General features: G+C 39.4%; 1 protein-coding gene across 3 annotated transcripts in view; it reads left to right on the top strand.

The window, feature by feature from the left end:
- cwf19l2 (CWF19 like cell cycle control factor 2) overlaps nt 1–19,940 on the top strand; it is a 143,329-nt gene that overhangs the window by 80,752 nt on the left and 42,637 nt on the right. For all 3 annotated transcript variants that reach the window (XM_043691833.2, XM_043691830.2, XM_043691831.2), the window contains exons 10-12: nt 12,407–12,514; nt 14,479–14,598; nt 16,947–17,084. In XM_043691833.2, the coding sequence (XP_043547768.2) occupies nt 12,407–12,514; nt 14,479–14,598; nt 16,947–17,084 (366 nt within the window). The remainder of the gene's footprint in view (nt 1–12,406; nt 12,515–14,478; nt 14,599–16,946; nt 17,085–19,940) is intronic.

Below are 19,940 nucleotides of genomic sequence, written 5' to 3'. Positions count from 1 at the left end.
CTAAAGTAATAGCAAAATATTTCATAATTCAATACACCATTTTGTCCATTCATCCTTTGTCAGTCATTCCATTATTGAATTATCCACATCTGCATTTGCTTGTGAGCTCTATAAGTACTTGGATATTGTATGTATACCACTGTTAATGTGCTGATATCCTGATTTTTATATTAATAGAGCACTGCAAAATTCCTATCAATGTTAATTCGAAGAGCTCAATACTGGTAAAGTAGTGACTGTCTGGATAGTATTTCAGAGATATACAAGTGTCCAGAGCACTCTGCCGGTCCTTATTAAATGAATTACATAACTCCGCCTTGTTAGATTCTGAGGTACCTTAATGACCAAAACGATGGTGAGATTCAGGATCCCAACAGTGATATCTGTTATTATTTACAACATTACAGTTTATTGTTGCTAATTTGGTGAATATTCATTTCAACAGACTAAACCTTAGTCTAAGAGCTCGCCATTTGTTTCATACAGGATAAAGTTATAATGTCTGTCAGAATGAATTAATAAGCGTAGTTGGTGCTGAGTCTGAACTGCTATTTAATTTGCATCAGTGTTATGTCTCAAATCTCTCATTATTGGTCTCTGTATCTTTGCTAACTTGTAGCAATGAAAACAAATCAATGTTATAACATGGGCAGCTCAGTATTTATCTTTAATAGTGCATTCCAGACCTTACATTATCAAATTTATGTTTTCATGTCAAAATAACTTATGCAGTATGAGAGACAGAGTCCATTATTTTCCACTTTGGCATTTTTTAGGCTAAAACTTTGTGAAATATGTTTTGAAGTATTTTTCTGAAGTAAGTCAGAATTTATGTTAATTGGCTTTAGAGATAAATCAGACTACACTGACTTGCTAGTAGATTTATATTTGTGGTGTGAGAAATTTTAGCTGTATAGTATTTCATATCAGAAATTAGAGTCGTAGAGTCATACAGCATGGAAACAGACCCTTCATCCAACTCATCCATGGGCGGCATGGTGGCACAGTGGTTAGCACTGCTGCCTCACAGCACCAGAGACCTGGGTTCAATTCCCACCTTGGACGACTGTGTGTGGAGTTTGCACATTCTCCCTGTGTCTGCATGGGTTTCCTCCGCGTGCTCGGGTTTCCTCCCACAGTCCAAAGGATGTGCAGCTTAGGTGAATTGGTCATGCTAAATTGCTCATAGTGTTAGGTGTAGGGCAATGGGTCTGGGTGGGTTGCTCTTCGGTGGGTCAGTGTGGACTTGTTGGGCCGAAGGGTCTGTTTCCACACTGTAAGTAATCTAATATAATCTAATCTAATCTAATCTAATCCATGCTGACCAGGTATCTTAAACTGAGCTAGTCCCATTTGCCTTCATTTGGCCCATATCCCTCCAAACCTTTCCTGTTCATGAACCTGTTCAATTGTCTCTTAAATGTTGTAATTGCAACCACCTCGACCACTTCCCCAGTAGCTCATTCCATGCACGCACAACTCTGTGTGAAACAGTTGCCCCTCAAGTTATTTTTAGATCTTTCTCCTGTCACCTTAAACCTATGCCCTCTAGTTTTGTACTCCTGTAGTGATTGGAGTGGAGTCAGTCAGGTAGACCTTATAGAATATGAGTTCCCCGATTCAACCAGGTTAACTGCCTTGGAGTCCTGGCCAAAAGAGATAAGCAGGAGTGCCAGGGGTTCTGCTTGCTCTAGGAGCTGGCTTTGAGCTAGCTGGGTCAGTGTCTTGTATTATGCATGTATAAATAAAGGATCACTTGGTGACGGCATACTGGCCTGTGTTGACTTATTTCACTAGATGAGAGTGTGATTAATTGATGTGACCACTCAAAAGTGTTTACCAGCTGAAGCCCAATTAGACTTCAAACAAGCACTACAGCTGGCTTTGTCATTAGAAAATACAGAAAGTAGAGCTTATGAGTTACAAGATATTCTGACGGGAGTGGACACTTTTGCCAGGCCAACTGAGCTTGAGGAACACTGCGTAGACTCACTCAGGTCATATCCTGAACAAAGAGACTCTGGGTTAGCCCAGAGCAAAACCCAAAAACAAAGCCAAGCTTCGGCTAAATGGTTAAAAGTATCTCAAGGATTCCAGGCTGGCAGGCCATTGTAGTTGCTGCTTGTATGTGGACTCGAGACAGCAAAAGAGTCCCACTAGACCCGAGTTTAGTAAGATAAATCATAGGCTGGTATCTAGGAGAATGCACATCCTGGAAAGTCCACCAACAGCTCGTTTGTAACAATTAAATTGCTTGACAACATCCAGAGCAAAATCAATCAAAATAAACTTCTGAATAAATGATCACTCACTTTTTATGGAGGTTGATACTGTGTGGCTGTAGAACTAGTGATTGCAGAACCAGTTTTTTCTAAAATTGGATCTGGACTCCAACCCTTAAGTTTGTGTAACACCTTGCTCGGCGGGGAACCTCAACAATTCAAAGGTACAACTTCAGTCCCAACCTCTTATGAGAAGCAACTGGTTCAGCTACCACTGATTGATTGTAGTAAAACGCTTGGACCCAAGCTTGATGGGACAAAATTGGTAGAGAAAGATTCAATTTGATTTATGAGAAAATGGCTGCCGAACTGACATCCTAATTAAATACCTGGACGATTTTTAGGAAGTCTTGGAACCATCAAAGGAGCGAAGGCCACTTTGCATGTTGACGAGGAAGCAGTTCAACAATTCTGCAAGGCCTGCCCAGTGCCATTTGCCTTACATGCAAAAATAGACGTAGAAATCAGAAGGCTCGAAAGCAAAGGAATCATCAAACTAGTACAGTTTATGGAATGGGCAACACCATTCGTACCGATTGTGAAGCCTGATGGATCGATTCATGTTTGTAGGGATTTCAGAATGCTTTTCGCAGCTAAATAAATATCCAATTCCTCACATAGAGGACTTGTACGCAAAGGTGGGGGGGAGGAGGCTGTCATTTAGGAAGCTGGACATGAGCCATACTTATCTGCAATTATGATTAGATGAGGATTTCCAGGAGTATGCTAAAATTAATACCCATGTGCGAGACTGCTTTTTGGAGTAGCATCAGCCTGTTCCATTTTTCATTGGATAATGGAGCACATTTTACAAGGTCTACTCCAGATCGCCATTTATCTGATTGACGTGCTAATAAAGGGAAGACCAATAAAGAGCATATAAAGAACAGACATAGTGCTTAAACATTTCTCCAAGGCAGGTGATGCCTTACGATGGAAAAATGTGTGTTTTGGCCATTCCAAGTGACATACTTAGATTACAGAGTCAACAAGACCGGGATACATCCATTGGAAGATAAAGTGACCCAGCTCTCCCATCTGTACTAGAGCTTAAGTCTTTCCTTGGGTTGGTGAATTATTACAGAAGTGTGTAACCTGGCCTACATCCTGGCAGTCTTCCATTTGCAATTGAAAAAGGGTCAGCTTTGGAAACAGTTTCTTAGCCAAAGCATAGCTTTCAGAGAACTGAAGAAGCATGTATCGTCCTGTAAGATGTTAACACACTGTGATCCCAAATGAGATGTGTTAACATGTGATCCCTTCCAGTACGGTACCGCAGTAGTGTTAGCTCACCGGTGGCCCAGCAGGGAGGAATGCCCGATAACGTGTGCTTCGGCTGATGTCGAACAGAAATATGGCCAGAAAGAGAAGGAAGATTTAGCGGTCATCTTTGACGTGAGAAAGTTTTACCAATGCCTTTACAGATGTAAATTTGTAATAGTAACAGATCACAAACCCCTGCTGGGCTACTCAAATAGGACATAGCTGTGCTGCCGATAGCTTCAGGTTAGAATCAGCGGTGGGCTTCATTCTACGTGTGTACAATTCCAAGTTAGAATACCGTTCAGGAGGCCAAGTGGCAAATGCAAATGTCTTGAGCTACCTCCCACTGGTGGAATATAGAAGAATCTGTTCTGGTTTTAAGCTTTCTGAACACTCTTCCAATCACTGCTGACAGTATCAGACTGTGGGCACTAAAAGATCCGGTGCTGGCAAAATTAAACATCTGGTCGTGATGGGGGAAACAAAAGACCATCAAAACCAAAACAGAAACTTTTTTGAACCCGGCAAGACCAGACCACCACAGAGGAAGGCATATTATTACGGGGAGCAAGATTGATTGTCCCTAGCTAAAGTCACCTCCAGATGCAGGCTGAACTCCATCAGGGTCATCCAGGGGATTCCAAAATGAAGCTGTTCATGAGAAGTTATGTCTGTTGACCAGGATTGGATGCCAACATAGGCACACTGAGACTGTGTCCAGAGTGTCAATAAGAACAAAAATTCCTGCCAGCAGCTCCCTCACATTCATGAGTGGCCAGGTAAACACTGGACTCAGTTGCATATTGACTATGGGGTAAAAAACAATGACTGCAGATGCTGGAAACCAGATTCTGGATTAATGGTGCTGGAAGAGCACAGCAGTTCAGGCTGCATCCAAGGAGCTTCGAAATCGACGTTTCGGACAAAAGCCCTTCAGTCCTTTCATGGGCTCTATGTTTTTAGTCATGGTGGGTGCTCATTCAAAATGGTTAGATGTGCATAGAATTCATTTGACAAACATGGGGCTGATGTTTGAAAAGCTGCGAGCAACGTTTGCATTTCATGGACTCCTGGAAATGTTGGTCACAGACAATGAGCTATCGTTTGCCAGCAGAGAATTTGAATATTGCTGAACAAAGAGATCTTGGAGTGCAGGTTCATAGCTCCTTAAAAATAGAGTTGCAGGTAGATAGGATAGTGAAGAAGGTGTTTGGTATGCTTTCCTTTATTGGTCAGAGTATTGAGTACAGGAGTTGGGAGGTCATGTTGCGGCTGTACAGGACTTTGCTTAGGCGACGTTTGGAATATTGCATCCAATTCTGGTCTCCTTCCTATCGGAAGGATGTTATGAAACTTGAAAGCGTTCAGAAAAGATTTACAAGGATGTTGCCAGGGTTGGAGGATCTGAGCTATAAGGATAGGCTGACTCGGCTAGGGCTGTTTTCCCTGGAGCATTGGAGGCTGAGAGGTGACCTTCTAAAGCTTTATCAAAGCATGAAAGGCATCGATAGAGTAAATAGACAAGGAATTTTCCCTGGGGTAGGGGAATCCAGAACTAGAGGGTTTAGGGTGAGAGGGGAAAGATATAGATGAGACTTAAGGGGCAACTTTTTCATGCAGAGGGTGGTGCGAGTCTGGAATGGGCTGCCAGAGGAAGTGGTGGAGGCTGGTACAATTGCAACATTAAAAAGGTACCTGGATGGGTATATGAATAGGAAGGGCTTGCAGGGTTATGGGCCAAGTGATGGTAGGTGGGATTAGATTGGTTTGGGATATCTGTCGGCACGGACATGTTGGACCGAAGGGTCTGTTTCCGTGCTGTACATCTCTGTGACCCAATAACTCTAAAGTCAAATGGCATTTGGCATGTAAGGGCAGCCCCATATCATCAATCTTTCAATGGTCTTGGGAAAGGCAGCCTTAAAGAAACAGCCTGCAGCTTCACTCAATGCCAAGTTGTCTCGGTTCCTGCTTGATTATAGGACAACCCCTTGTGCAACCATGGGGACAGTTCCAGCAGAGTTGCTATTGTGGAGAAGACTCCACAGCAGATTAAACCTGGTCTTCACAGACGTAGAGTGGGGAGGAGAAGATGAAATGGCATCAGGAATGCCAATGCTAGACCCAAGACTCCTCTAAAGGAAAGAGACAGTTTACTTCAGGGGATGAAGTTTGGTGTTGAAACCATGGGAATGGCCCTATATGGGTAAGAGGCAGGGTCAAAGCGAGGTCAGGTCCCGTCATGTACAAAGTTCAGTTATGAGAGGTGATCCTGAACAGGCACGTGGACCACATGAAAGCTGTAACCTTGCAAATGGGACAGGAGCTAAATGTACCCGGCCCCTCAGAACTTAGGCAAGGCCATCAGAATGCATGGTTTCTCCTTCTGAAACTTCCGAGAACCAGATTGACACAGCAGATGTCGCAGTCTTGATGCCATTATTGCTTAAAGATGAAGATAAATTTTTTTAGAGATGTGGCACAGTGGTTAGCACTGCTGCCTCACATTTCAGCTCCGTTTAATTTCAGTCTCAGCAGACTGGAGTTTGCACATTCTACTTGTGTCTGTCTGGGTTTCCTCTGGGTGTTCCAGTTTCTTCCCACAGTCCAAAGATGTACAGGTTAGGTCAATTGGCCATGCTAAATTGTCTTTAGTGTCAGGGAGGGAGTAGGTGAGGTGCATTAGTCAGGGGAAATGTAGGGCAGAGGAAGGGGTCTGGGTGGAATACTCTTCAGAAAGTTGGTGTGGACATGTTGGGCCAAATGGCCTGTTTCCACACAGTAGGGATTCTGTGATGTGCTGGGCGCAAGAGGCAGGCTACAGTCTGGTACAAACCGCCAGTGTCCAAGGCAGAGTCAGCGAGGAACTGGACTTGGTCCCCCAGGACAAGCTATAGGAAACAGAATGGGCCTACGTCCCAAAACTTAGAGAGGGAGAGATGTGGTGATTGTAATGAGGTCAGGCAGGTGGATGTCCTAGATTGAGTTCTCTCATTAGCCCAGGTTAACAGTCTCAATCAGGGAGTCCTGGCTGGTAGATGTAAACAGAAGTATCAGAGGTTCTGTTCACGCTAGGAGCTGGTTCTGAGTTAGCTGGGTCAAACTCTTGTATTATACTTATTGTAAATAAAGGGTAACTTGGTGTTATTTCACTGTCCTTGGCAAAAGACCTTGGCTATTCACCTATCTATGCCTCTCATGATTTTATAAACCTCTGTAAGGTCACTCCTCAGCATTCAACACTCCAAGGAAAGAAATTTCAGGCCTTTCAGCCCATTGAGCTTGTTCTGCCATTAAGTTGGATCAAGGCTGGTCATCCACCAACATCACTTCTCTGTGCAATATCCATATCCCTTGATGTCATTTGTCTCTCCAAAAACTTAATGATTTCTGTCATAAACACGTTCAGTGATTGAGCTCTGCAGTCCTCTGAGCTAAAGATTTCCAAAGCTTTGCCACTATAAGTTTAAAAAACTCGATCCTCATATCAGTCTTAAATGGTTTGACCCTTTTGCTGGGATTATGTTTCCTTGTGTTAGACTCACCAGCCAGTGAAAACATCCACCCCCATGCCCTGTGAGAATTTAATTGGATTCAAAGAAGTTCCATCTCATTCTTTCAAGTTCTGGGGAATACAGGAGTAGTATCTCGAATCTTTCCCCTAAAAGACAATCCCACCATCCTGGGGATTAATCTGATGAACCTCTGTTGTACTCCCTGGATGGCATATATTTTACCCACTTAGATAAGGGGAACAGAATCATACAAAATATTCCAGGTGAAGTCTCAACAAAGCCCTATGCAACTTCAGTAAAACGTCTTTACATCTGTAATCCGATTCCCTGCAGTGAATGCCAGAATTCCATTTGTCTTCCTAGTTGCAAGCTAGACTTGCATGCTTACTTTCAGTACTCATGAACAGGGACACCCAGGTACCTTTGGACACCTGCACTTCTCAACCTCTGTCAATTTTAATTTCAATATTCTGCCTTTTCGTTTTCTTCCAACAATGTGAATAACTTCACAAAAGTTTACGCACTTAACTTGCAGTTTTCTCGCCCAATGATTCTCTACCGTTTTTTGGCCACAGCCCCCCTTCATGCTGTTCTCAGTTCCAGGGCTCCCGTTTCAAACAAGGATACAACACTAACAAATAGACAGAAAATCATTTATTATTGAACATCAAGAAAACTTGAACATTCCGACATACTGGACAAAACTTTAAAAAAAAGACTGAAATTAAACATCTATCAGCATAATGCAATCCTTTAAGCTTGATCAGGCTCCAAATTATACATTGACAGTTGGAGGTCACCTCTTGTTGCGACATCAGTTCTATTCCTGGATTTTGTCAAGGAAATTACCTTGCAGAACCACTCTTAACCAAATATGTTGTGGGAAAGGCAATAAAAAATATTTGGGCTTTTTCCCATAGTGTTGTAAATTTATACAGCAAATCACTTTTGATCCAAAATTCTTGTTGAAATTGACTGAACTGAAGGTGTGCAGTTATATCACAATCAACCTCTTGAATTTCTGCCTTAATTTGGGTAGGTTGTACTTCAAATGGAATCAAAATGTAATCCAGGATACCGAGGTTTACCATGTCATTGAATCTTTCTTGCATATGCTTGTGTATCTGCTTTAGATATTTCACATAAACGGTAAGTTCTTCCTTCAGTGCCTCCGCGATCACCTTTAGGTTGGAAATTGTGAAAATTCTCAACATCCCATATTGTGCCGATAGACTTTGAGCTTCTGAAGGAAAGAAGCAATGGGCTTCCTTATGATCTACGAGATTACGGTTTTTGCCCTGTAAGATCTTGTTTAACAAATTACATTTCTGAAAAATATCTGCCAGATAAAATATATCCACCTTAGTATCAATGAGTCTTTCTCCATGCTCTTTATCAGACATGAAGGAAACTGTGGTGTCCCAGAGTGTAACAAAATGTTGAAGATTGTTTCCTTTGGAAAGCCACTTCACTTTGGTATGCAGCAGCAGCATCTGGAAATCATCTTCATTTTCTTCACACGGCTGCCGGAAAAGATGATCCTGACGGGCATGGGATTTGATGAAGTTTACAGCCTTTATGAAAACTGAAAGTGAAAGATTTAGACGTTCTCCTAAGTTTTCAGCTACTAGGTGCTCCCTGTGAATGATGCAATGAATAGTAAGACAGAAGGTATAACTCTTTTTAGATAGGTGATGAATCCTCTGTATCAATTAACCGTAGGAGCAACATCATCACTTGTACAAACATTTATATTCTCCGTTGGAATATTGTTCTCGCTTAAGTAACCTCTGACTTCTTCAAAAATGGACAGTCCCTTAGTATCTGTTTTAATCCACCTGGCAAACAACATCTCTTCCATTAGTTCGTTTCTGTTCCAGATTCTCTCATAAGCCATGAGAAGAGTGTTGTTATCTTGTAAAGTAATTTTGTCTAATTGTAAAGAGAATTTCTTGGATAGTAATGAACTGACCAATCCCTCTTCCATATCCTGTACCATCTTATCGATTCTTCTGGCAACAGTAGAATTACTTAAAGGAATTGCCTGAATTGCTTCTTTGGCACTCGAATGAATGACATCAGATATTATTATGGACACTGAAGGCAGGATAAGCGACTCACTAACATTGTGAGCATTTCCCATTTTAGCAATCCATTTACTAATTTTATATGATGCAACAAGACCCTTCTCTAATTTTTGTGACATTTAAGTAAGGATTTGTTTCAGCATTGGCTTTCTTTCAAAATTATCTCGAAGATTTCTTCAAAATCTTAAGTGTTTATCCTTCTTATCAGGATGCAAGGTATCCAAAGGTATCCAAATTTCAATTTGCTTGGCCTCGTGCTTTCATTTAACAATGTAGTTATGTAGTTCAAATGTATGGGTAAAGATGGGTTTTACAAAGATGCAATGAAACCATACGATAAGTATTCCACTGAATACTGCCGGCACTTTGTTTCACCAAGGAACTCCTGGGTAGACTTATTTCTGAAGTAATAAAAATAATCACAAGGCACTTCTTACAAGGAAAATAATGAATAAATGAATTAGCATGAAAAAGGTCTAGCAAGACACGCTGATCTTTGGATAATGAAGTATGGCGATAATGGATGCGCGAACCCTTATTGAATATATTGACTCGATGCAGTCTGATTCGCCACTGACTCTGAAGTGAGGCTGTGTGGGAGGAGTTTAAGCAATTAATTTACTTGGTGCGCCAAATTCAAACAGCGTGTTGGAAAGATATTAAAAGCAGGAGAGAAACTGTTGACTCCAATGAAGGTTGTTACTTGTGCTTTTTGTCGACCTCAGTTATCAGGGTCCCCAGAGACCCTTGGGACTTCCATTCTCACAGTTTTCAGTCTCTGGTCCCCTGCAAATGTGCCAGAGCCCTTCAGAGATTGAGAATGGCTGTACTAGCCTATTCACTTACCATGTCCCAAGTACTTTTGAAGCCTCCGTGTATCCTTCTCCCAATTTGTATTCCCACCCAGTTTGATGTCATTGACGAATTTGGAAATATTACAATTGTTCTCCACAGCTAAATAATTGTATAGACTTTGAACATCTGTGGACCTAACATTATTCTTGCAGTACCCTAATAGTAGTAGCTTACCCAAGAATGATCCGTTATTCCTATAATTTGTTTGGTTTATTAAACAATTCTCAATCTACATTAGTGTATTTATCACAATCCCATGGACTGTTTTTTTCAATAACTATGACTATGAGACTTATGAAATTTGCTTTGGGCGGCACGGTGGCTCAGTGTTTAAAATATTTACATAATATATATGAATGACTTGCATGGAAAGTGAATGTACTATAGCCAAGTTTACAGATGACACAAAAAGAGGTGAGAAGGCAAGTAGTAAGGATGATACAAAGAGTCTGCAGAGGGAGTTGGAAAGATGTAATATAATGTGGGCAAATGTGATATATTGCATTTTGGCTGGAAGAACAGAGGAGCTGAATGTTACTTAAGTGGAGAAAGACTGAGAAAGTGACAGCATGGAGGAATTTGACTTGAATCAAATAAACCTAGCATCCGGGTTCATTGGTTAACAGGGAAGGCAAATGGAACATTGGCTTTTATTTCAAAAGGAATGAAGCCTAATTGTAGGGAGGCTTTGTGAAAGCTTTACAAGGCATTAGTCAAACAACAGCTGGAATATTGTAAACCATTTGTGTCCCTTAGCAAAGGAAAATATATATTGGCACTGGAGGCAGTCCAGAGAAGATTCAAGGAGGCAAAAACAATGACTGCAGATGCTGGAAACCAGATTCTGGATCAGTGGTGCTGGAAGAGCACAGCAATTCAGGCAGCATCTGACGAGCAGCAAAATCGACGTTTCGGGCAAAAGCCCTTCATCAGCCCTTCCTGATGAAGGGCTTTTGCCCGAAACGTCGATTTTGCTGCTCGTCGGATGCTGCCTGAATTGCTGTGCTCTTCCAGCACCACTGATCCAGAGAAGATTCAGTTGGCTGATACCAGAGATGGAGGGGACCCTCTTATGAGGAGAGGTTGAGTAAATTGAGCCTATGCCTAATGGATTATAGAAGAATAAGAGGTGACTTTATTGATGTATACAAGATTCCTAGGTCACGACATGGTGGATGCGAAAAGAGTGATTCCCTTGTAGGAGAGTCCAGGACCAGCAGGCATAATCCCAGAATACGGGGTCACCATTTTAAGCCAGAGGAGTAGAGGAATCTTTTTCTCAGAAGATAGTGAATCTGTGGAATTCTTTATCGGAGAGGGCTGTTGGGGCAAGTGGAAAAAAGAAAAACTACGCAGAGGAGAAAAAAAGTGAAGGATAAAGGAAAGGGACTGGCGAATAGACAACCTCCAATTGGGATGTCCTACTCTGCTGCCATCTTGGATTTGTAAGGGAATCAAGGATTAAGTGGAAAAGGCAGGAAAGTGGAGTTGGAGATTATCAGATCAGCATGATCCATTGAATGGCAGAGCAAACCTGATGGGCTGAATGGCCGACTTCTGCTCGTACATCTTATGGCAAGTCCAGCATTTGTTTCAGATCCTTGATTGCATATGACATGCTCATGATGAGTCACACCTCAAATTTTTTTGAAAAAATTATTTGTCCTATTTTTCTAATCAACACACTTCTGGAGCAGCTGAGACTTGAATCTGGGTTTCTTGGTTCAGGAGCAGGGGCAGTACAGTTTGGTTAGCACAGGGATTGAACCCGTGATATTGGCATGACAAGGACCACACTCCAACCATCTGAACTAACCAACCAATGGGCTTGAATCAGGTCTTAAATGGCTGCGGTCCATCTAGAACAGCTGAGATGATCCGTCCAAAATACATCACCGATGTCTTGTTTGACTTCCACAACTTCAATTTTCTTCGTTTTTTTTCCTTTGAGCTCTTATAGACCCCCATCAGTGTGTAGAGGATGTACCCTGTGCATCCAGTGAGGATCTGTTCTTAGCAAAAGCTTGCATATATGATCTTCCCAGCATGGATCCATGTTCAATGATCTGTGAATACCTGTGCTGAGACCCAGTTGTGCTACCTCACTGCGAGGAATTCAACTTAAACCTGGAATGAACCTATCTATATTCTGTTCTGTTCATAGCACACTGCCTAAGTGAAAGTGGTGATAGATGGATTCCATTATATTATGAATAGAAAGTAAATACGTAGTAAAATTGTTATATAGTAACAATAGCATCAATGTAAAGTCTTCATGATTGTTTTCTTGATGTTAATTTGATTATTAACATTTTAGTAAATTTGTTTGCAGTCTGTCTGAACATTTGAAATATCTTATACGCTGTGTATTTTAAAGAATACACTTTTAATTTTGATTAATAAGGAACTTGCGTCCAAACTTAAGGAACAATTGGAGGAAGCTCGGAAATTGAATAACCAAGGACAAAATCACCCAATAACTTCGACAGCATCAAAGAGGACAGACGATATGGTAAGACAACACTGATGGTGAATTTTTAAAAATCCACTATCCTCAGTGTATCTATCATGAAGAAACTGGCAAACAACAGTTATATCTTGGTACCATAAATTAATTCTTTTGAAATGTTACATGAGTAAAAGCAGTGCAATATGAGGCTTATCATCAGAAGTTTCTGTTCCCCCGAAAAAGATCTTAAATGCATTGAATTTTACTGAACTTTTGTTTTGTAGTTTAGCAAAGTATTTACAAAGGTGCAATAAACCCTAACTATAGGATGTTCAAGAAAAACAAGTGACTCATTAAAATAAGAGATTGTTCAAAAGCACATGGTTGGAATAAATTGTGCAGTTATTTAGGGATTTTTTTGCCTGAGTGTGACTGAGTTGGAGTGACTACCTAGAATACATGGGAGCAATTTCCTGCAAGTTTCCTTCCAAGCCATTAACCATCCTGATTTGGAAATATATCGCTGTTCCTTCTCTGTTTTTGGATCCAAATGCTGGAATTCCCTCCCTAATGGCATTCTGGGTCATCGGTAGCCGTTCAAAAAGGCAGCTCAGCACCATCTGCTCAATGACAATTCAAGATAGGCAATAAATACTGGCCAGACAGTGACACCCACATTACACAAGTGAATAAATTTTTTATAATTGAGTCAAAGTGGGAATTCGGGACAGAGGAAGAAAGAGATATTTTGATTAAAGTTAACTTCAAGAAATAAGGTCTGCAGAGTGAGAGGTGAGTAGAAGACAAAATAATGCATGGGTTGAGAGGCCTGCCTGTGCTGTGACCAACAAAGACATAGCATCATGAGTGCAGAAAAAGCTGATTGGTGAGTAGATTTAGTCAATTTTAACTCTCTCAATAATTATTTTATCCTTTTCTGAGAAATATCTTGTAGTGTTTTTACAGTAACTTCGTACTCATTCCAAGAGTTACAAATAGTTTTTAGAGTTATGAGATGACAGATCACGGTCCAAGTGGAATGGGCTGCACAAGCTTCAGCTACAGGTTTCAAAGAGTGAGCATCTGTAAGGTAGAGAACAATGTGGATAGCATGTAAATGGAGGTGGTCACACCACAGAGTAGAGACATTCAGACATCGAGGGAATAGGTAACTACCAGATGTTGAGGAAGAACAGGCAAGAAAGAAAAGGAGATGGAGTTGCACTCGTAATAAGGAACGGGATAAGTACGTTATTAGTGGGATATCTCAAATTAGAAAAATAATGTGTGGAGTCTGTTTAGGTGAAACTAAGAAACTGCAAAGGGCAGCAAGTATTAGTTGGAGGTATTTATAGGTCACCAAACAGTGCTGATACTGTGGAGTAATGGTATTAATCAAGTCAGAAACATTGAGTATGGGCAACTTGGTTGTCATACATGACTACAAACCATATATAACTAGGTGAATCAATTTAGCACTGAGCCGAGACAGGTTCTGTCAATGTGACAGCTCATCCAATTTTGGCACAGGCCTCCAGATGATTATGATAAAGGGGTCTACGAAGAGTGAACACAATTGGGTATGTTGTTTCTGGTATCAAGGTTGATGCTTGTGTCCATGCAGTTTAATTTCTCTAGCAGCTTTGAAGCATCTAGGCCATTTCAAAGAGCAGTTAAGAGTTGATCACTTTGCTGTAGATCTGGAATAATGTGTATGCCAGACCAGGTAAGGAGTTTGGTTTTTCCCTAAAGACCATTAGTGAATCAGATGGAGTTATTACAGCAATTGACAATGGTTTCATGGTCACCATAATGTAAGCTAACTTTTTAGTTCTGGACTTATGGATTGTATTTAAGATCCTTAAGCTGTCATGAGGGAATTGTAGCCATGTCCCTAACAGTATTAACGTGTGCCTCTAGATCACTACTCCACTGACACTACCATCTTGTTACTGCTGCACCCTTACCGGTTGTTGTAATAAATGTAAATATTTACCTAAGAAGTTGTCTTTCTTTAACTAACCTAGACTGCAGATGAAAATCAGGAAGTGATTCTTGTTCGATCTGATGAATCAGGGAGAGTGTGGCCTGTTGGTGCCTCTGCAGAATCTAACAGGCAAAAGGGAGGAAAGAAGAAAAGGCAAATGGTAATTTTACTTTTATAACCATGAATTTGATCTTAATAATCATGATCTTAAGTTAAAACAGGTGACTACTTCCAAGAAGGTGATTAGCTCCTGGCAGAAATGTCATGATTATACTTAATTTCAGAACAACCTTTTAAAAATGTGTCAAATTCAGATACTGTTCAGTGAAGAAATTAAATATTGAGGTGAAACATGTTTGTATCTTGCAAATTGTTGACACTTGCCTGATGGAGTGGTATTGAAAAGCATTTGGTCCCATTTATTCAGTTTCTTTGAATTTCTTGAACTTGGAGACGGAAGGTTGAGCTTTGGTGCCATATATGCCAAAATAATTCCACTGTTATAAATAATTGTAATCTATCAGTCTATAACTGCATTCTGTGCTGCAAAATACCATCGCATGATGCTTAGAATTCCCTTTCTGGTTCCAACAAAATTTTTTCATGAATTCGACAGATCTTTGGAATAAATGGCAAGTGGAGTTTTGTCAGCTGCAACTTTATCTTGTTTTCCAGCATAGGGTTAATAGATGCCAAATGGATTGATCACTGTGATATATCCCTTAGATTAATTAGATTAGATTAGATTAGATTTCCTACAGTGTGGAAACAGGCCCTTCGGCCCAACAAGTCCACACCGACCCGCCGAAGCGCAACCCACCCATACCCCTAACACTATTTGAACTAAAACTTTATAACATGCTTCTTAATCCATTGTGGCATGGTAAACAAATAATGAAAAATGTGTACTCTTTTGCAAAACTTAGAAAACTTTGAAAGCAGAGTAGAGCTAGTTGCAGCGTGAATTATTTTTGTGCACTTTACGCAAGCAAGTAAGAGATACAAAACTGAGCAACTACAGCATCACCATTTGCTGGTGGTATATTTAAATTCACATAGGTGGACACTGATAAATGTGAACATAGGTACTTCTAAAGGATAATTATGAATTTGACATCAAAGAGTATGATTTTATAATTCAGCTATGTATGCAGATTTAAGTTTTTTATCATACATGCACAGTTTTGTCCTAAAGGTTTAGCATGACATCATAAGTGTGATGTTTGTTATGAAGTATAAAAGAAATCCACAATAACTACTCTTTGTATTAGAATAGTGTGTTAAGTGTGATAAAATGTGCCAGGACGCTTCACAGGAGCATTGTAAAATGAAGTATGGTCCTAAGATATTTAAGGAGTAGTTAGAGTCATAGCTATTATGCAACATCTTGAAAATGAAGTAGAGAAGCCGAGAGGTGTCATGGGTCATATCAGAGCTTTGGGCTATATAGTTTGAAGTTGCTGCCAACAAAGGTGAAACAGTTATAATTAGGAATGCACATATAAAAGCTGTTGTTCAGTGAAAAACTATTAAGTGATCTAATGGCAGCTAGAATATAAGAACATACTAATTAAGCAATAAAACAGCCAATATTAAAGCATGTTACAATAAAATTCCTATAAAGCTAGATGCAACATTGAACAGGTACAACTGCTTTGCAATTGCTCGTTATGATAGAACATATGGTTTGCAATGTTTTTTAGTAAGAGTTTAAAATAAGGGAAAAAAATGCTAGAAATCTGAAACAAAAATTAAATTCCAACTCAAACATTTATGGTGAAGAGTAGAGTTAGGTTATAATTTTGCTTTTTATGCCTCTTAAACAAACTAAAGATTGAGAGAGACAGAGTTTTAATAAAAATTCTAGTATGAGTGCAAAAGTTGAAGGGAATATAGCAGAAGGAGAGAGAACTAACACATACATGAATCACAGTAAATTATAAATTATTTACATACAGCTAAATCAAAACCAGTACATGAAAGACCAAGAAGGAGATATCATAGAAAATATGGAAATTGTGATTGAAGAGAAGATCCTTAGGGTAGTGTGTATGAGAAGACCAGGTCTGCACTGAGAACTTTGATTATTTGCCTTCAATCATAAAATATAGATGCTTTCTCTCATTCGAAGTAGAAAAATTAAGACTCTTTGTGTATAAGTGTTATTGCATTTGTCTTGAAATCATATGCAAGTTAGTGCATTCAATGAAAGAAGATTACCATTATATGATCATAGATATATATCCTCAGCACAGAAAAAGGGCCTTTGGCCCATTGTAGTTAGGAATGTTAGGAGTTTTTGATGTTATAACTAGCATGGCTTTAAAAGTACAATTATCTGTTAAAATTTGGGTTTTTTTCTTCTTATTAAGCCTTGATTCATTCCACACATGAAACTTGCAGGATTATAATGCCATAATATAATATTTTCTAAGGTCGATGGGCTTTTAGAAATTTTACATTACAGTTATATTACGTACTACCAAAACATAATTGTTATTGTTTCAGATTGAAACTCACCATGAAGGTGAAAGGATTCGGTACTTCCAGGATGATGACAATTTAAGTCTACGAGACTTGGTCAGACAAGAAAAGATGACTTCTGCAGAGGATCAGAATGAAAACTTTTCACGACTGGCTTCTAAAGTAAGGATATTTTTTGGTCATTTAATTTTCTAAGTTTTTCTGTTAGTTTAAGTTCCTTTTGAAGTTTTGCCTTTGTACATTTCTCATGATTCGGAGATGTCGGTGTTGGACTGGGGTGTACAAAGTTAAAAATCACACAACACCAGGTTATAGTCCAACAGGTTTAATTGGAAGCACACTAGCTTTCGGAGCGACGCTCCTTCATCAGGTGATTGTGGAGGGCTCGATCGTAACACAGAATTTATAGCAAAAATTTGCAATGTGATGTAACTGAAATTATACATTGAAAAATTGATTGTCTGTAACAGTGTGCTAGTGTGCTTCCAATTAAACCTGTTGGACTATAACCTGGTGTTGTGTGATTTTTAACTTTGTACATTTCTCAGCTTCCTATTCTGCTTATTGATGTTATTTACATACAAAGAGGGTAACCTTAGTTGTGTGGTACATGTGTAACTTTACAATTGATTGGATTGCTATTGCTGCTGAAGTGCATGCTTGGAACTTGTTATCTCAATAAACCATTTGCAGACTCACTGTAATGAGGCTACCTTATGTGAGACCTTGCCCAAATTTAAAGAAAATCCTTTCAGTCATTAAGAGTCTGACACTTCTCTTAATTCAATCATGGTTATAACCCTGGATGAGCAATCCCTACATAAGTTTCTAATCTATGTGCACATTAAAATCTTCCAAGATTATCCAAAGCAAACACTTTTGAGTTACCATGACAGTTATAATGTCCTGCTCAGGAATGTTCAGAGCAAAGGCCTTCACCACAGCACTATGACAAACAGTCACCTCAAAAAGTATGCCTTGAACTCTGGAAGCAATTAATATGCCTTTCTGCGCTGGTGCAGATTGCAGAATCATTTTGTCATGAGGAGGTACTGTTCAACAATGACTTTTATTTAAAAATCTGGGTTGGACTCAACAGCCTAAACCCATTTCACTTAATACCCTAAAAGTTACCAGAAGGAATTTGATCCCTTTAATCTGAATTGAAATCTCATTCCGAAGCATTGATTTATACATCTAACTAAATTTTAACTACATTTATAATAGACTTCTAATCATTGGATACTCAAGGAATCAGTGACTAAATCAATGTTGTGACAACAATCTGTTTAATGCATGACTGTTAACAGAACTATTGTACAAACAATACTTCAAAATTTAGAGCCAACCATGAATGCATCATTATTAAAAGATCCATACCAGATTTTAGCTGATGCAGATTTTTTAAAGATTGGGTAAGTATGAACTTTTGTGTCTACCTTCAGCTCTTTCCTGCAAATTTAAACAGTATGTTTTCCGTCACTGCTTCTGAAATCCACTCTACGACATATTTATTTTTCTCACCTCACGTTTTTCTGCCCAGTGTGATTTATTTTCTTTCTTGTATTCCTCTGAGCAAGTAAGTGGTTTTGTAAGTAAGTGGTGTATTCAAATACCGATCTCAACTTAAAGTTGGCATATGTTTGCACCAGGGAGGAGCTTTCTCAGTGTGAAACAGGTTATTAGCAAGAGAAGAGTGAGATTAAAAAGTTATTAACATGAAAAGCATTGAACTTATGTAAAGAGACAACTTGTAACCTTGATGTGCATGTTGCTTTTCATCACTACTAAATCAGCGCGTAATTATGTTTAAATAAACTTGTGTGCACTGCTTATGACATCTTTAAGGAGGGAAGAAAAACACAGTAAACAGGGCCATATATACAGGTAAAGCAAAGTTAAAGAAGCAAAATGAAGAGTAAATTAGGCCCCTGTTGCAATTTTGGTAATGAATCCCATTAAATAAATTGTACATATTCTGCATGTTTTGCATAGTCTTCACACAATCTTGCTGCACATTTTGAGTCCTATGATATGGCAATAATCTGTATAAATAGAGCTTTCTATTTTGATGTGTATTGTTGACAAATGTTAAATACTTTTTAATATAGGAAACACTTTTCATGTACAACTGAAGACATACATGTTTTTATAGCTATCTTTAGCATGAGTTTTGTAAGGGTTTATATGGTGCAGAATTGGTGTTTAGTGAGAAATTAAGTCCTCCACTTGACTGAGATACAACTTAAAAACTGACTTTTTTGCTTGCCTAAACTTAGCTAATCGTAGCATTAAAAGTGCATGATTAGTTACCAATAAGTCCACTTAACTTCTTTATTTTCCTAGCAACAGTAGGTCACCTCTGTAACATGCATCTCACATCATATCCATTGTAAAACATAATTGCTAATCAGGAATGCTTTGTCCCTCTATGTTCTTATTTCTTCCTTTGGGAAAGTGATTGTTGCTGTCAACCAAGCTTCTACAGCTCTCTGCAGTAAAGAATTCCACAGGTTCAGTGCAGTTTGAGAAAATAAACTTCACCTCATTGCTGTCTTAAATGGGCAGTCTCTTACATAGAGATTATGCCCTCTGGTCCTAAACTCTCCTACAAAGAAAATGATCTCTCAGTATCTGCCCTGTCAAGTCCCCTTAATTTCAATAATGTTGGTTCTCACAAACTGCAATGAGTACAGGCCCAGACTACTCTACCTGTCCTCAGAATATTATTACTCCATGCCTGGAATCAGCCTAATGAGCCCTGTCTGGACTGCCTCCAATACCGGTATGTTCTTCCTACATAAAGGGACCAAAATTGCAGATGTGATCCAACTAGTACCATATATACTTTTAGCAAGACTTGTCTATTTTTAAATATACCATTCCCATTGGAATGAAGGTTAACATTCCTTTTACTTCCCTCATTACCTGTTGAACTTGTATCCTCTCCTTCTGTGCTTCAGCTTCTACAGACTTCCCATTTAATGACTTTTTATTCTAATCTTCCTTCTGAAGTGC

This window comes from Chiloscyllium plagiosum, unplaced genomic scaffold, assembly GCF_037043375.1.
Source record: "Chiloscyllium plagiosum isolate Xiang-an unplaced genomic scaffold, Cpla_swu_hap1 HiC_scaffold_6, whole genome shotgun sequence".
In the NCBI taxonomy this organism is placed as follows: Eukaryota; Metazoa; Chordata; class Chondrichthyes; order Orectolobiformes; family Hemiscylliidae; genus Chiloscyllium; species Chiloscyllium plagiosum.
Note: the sequence above shows the minus strand (reverse complement) of the source record. Positions and strands in the feature narration are given on the sequence as shown.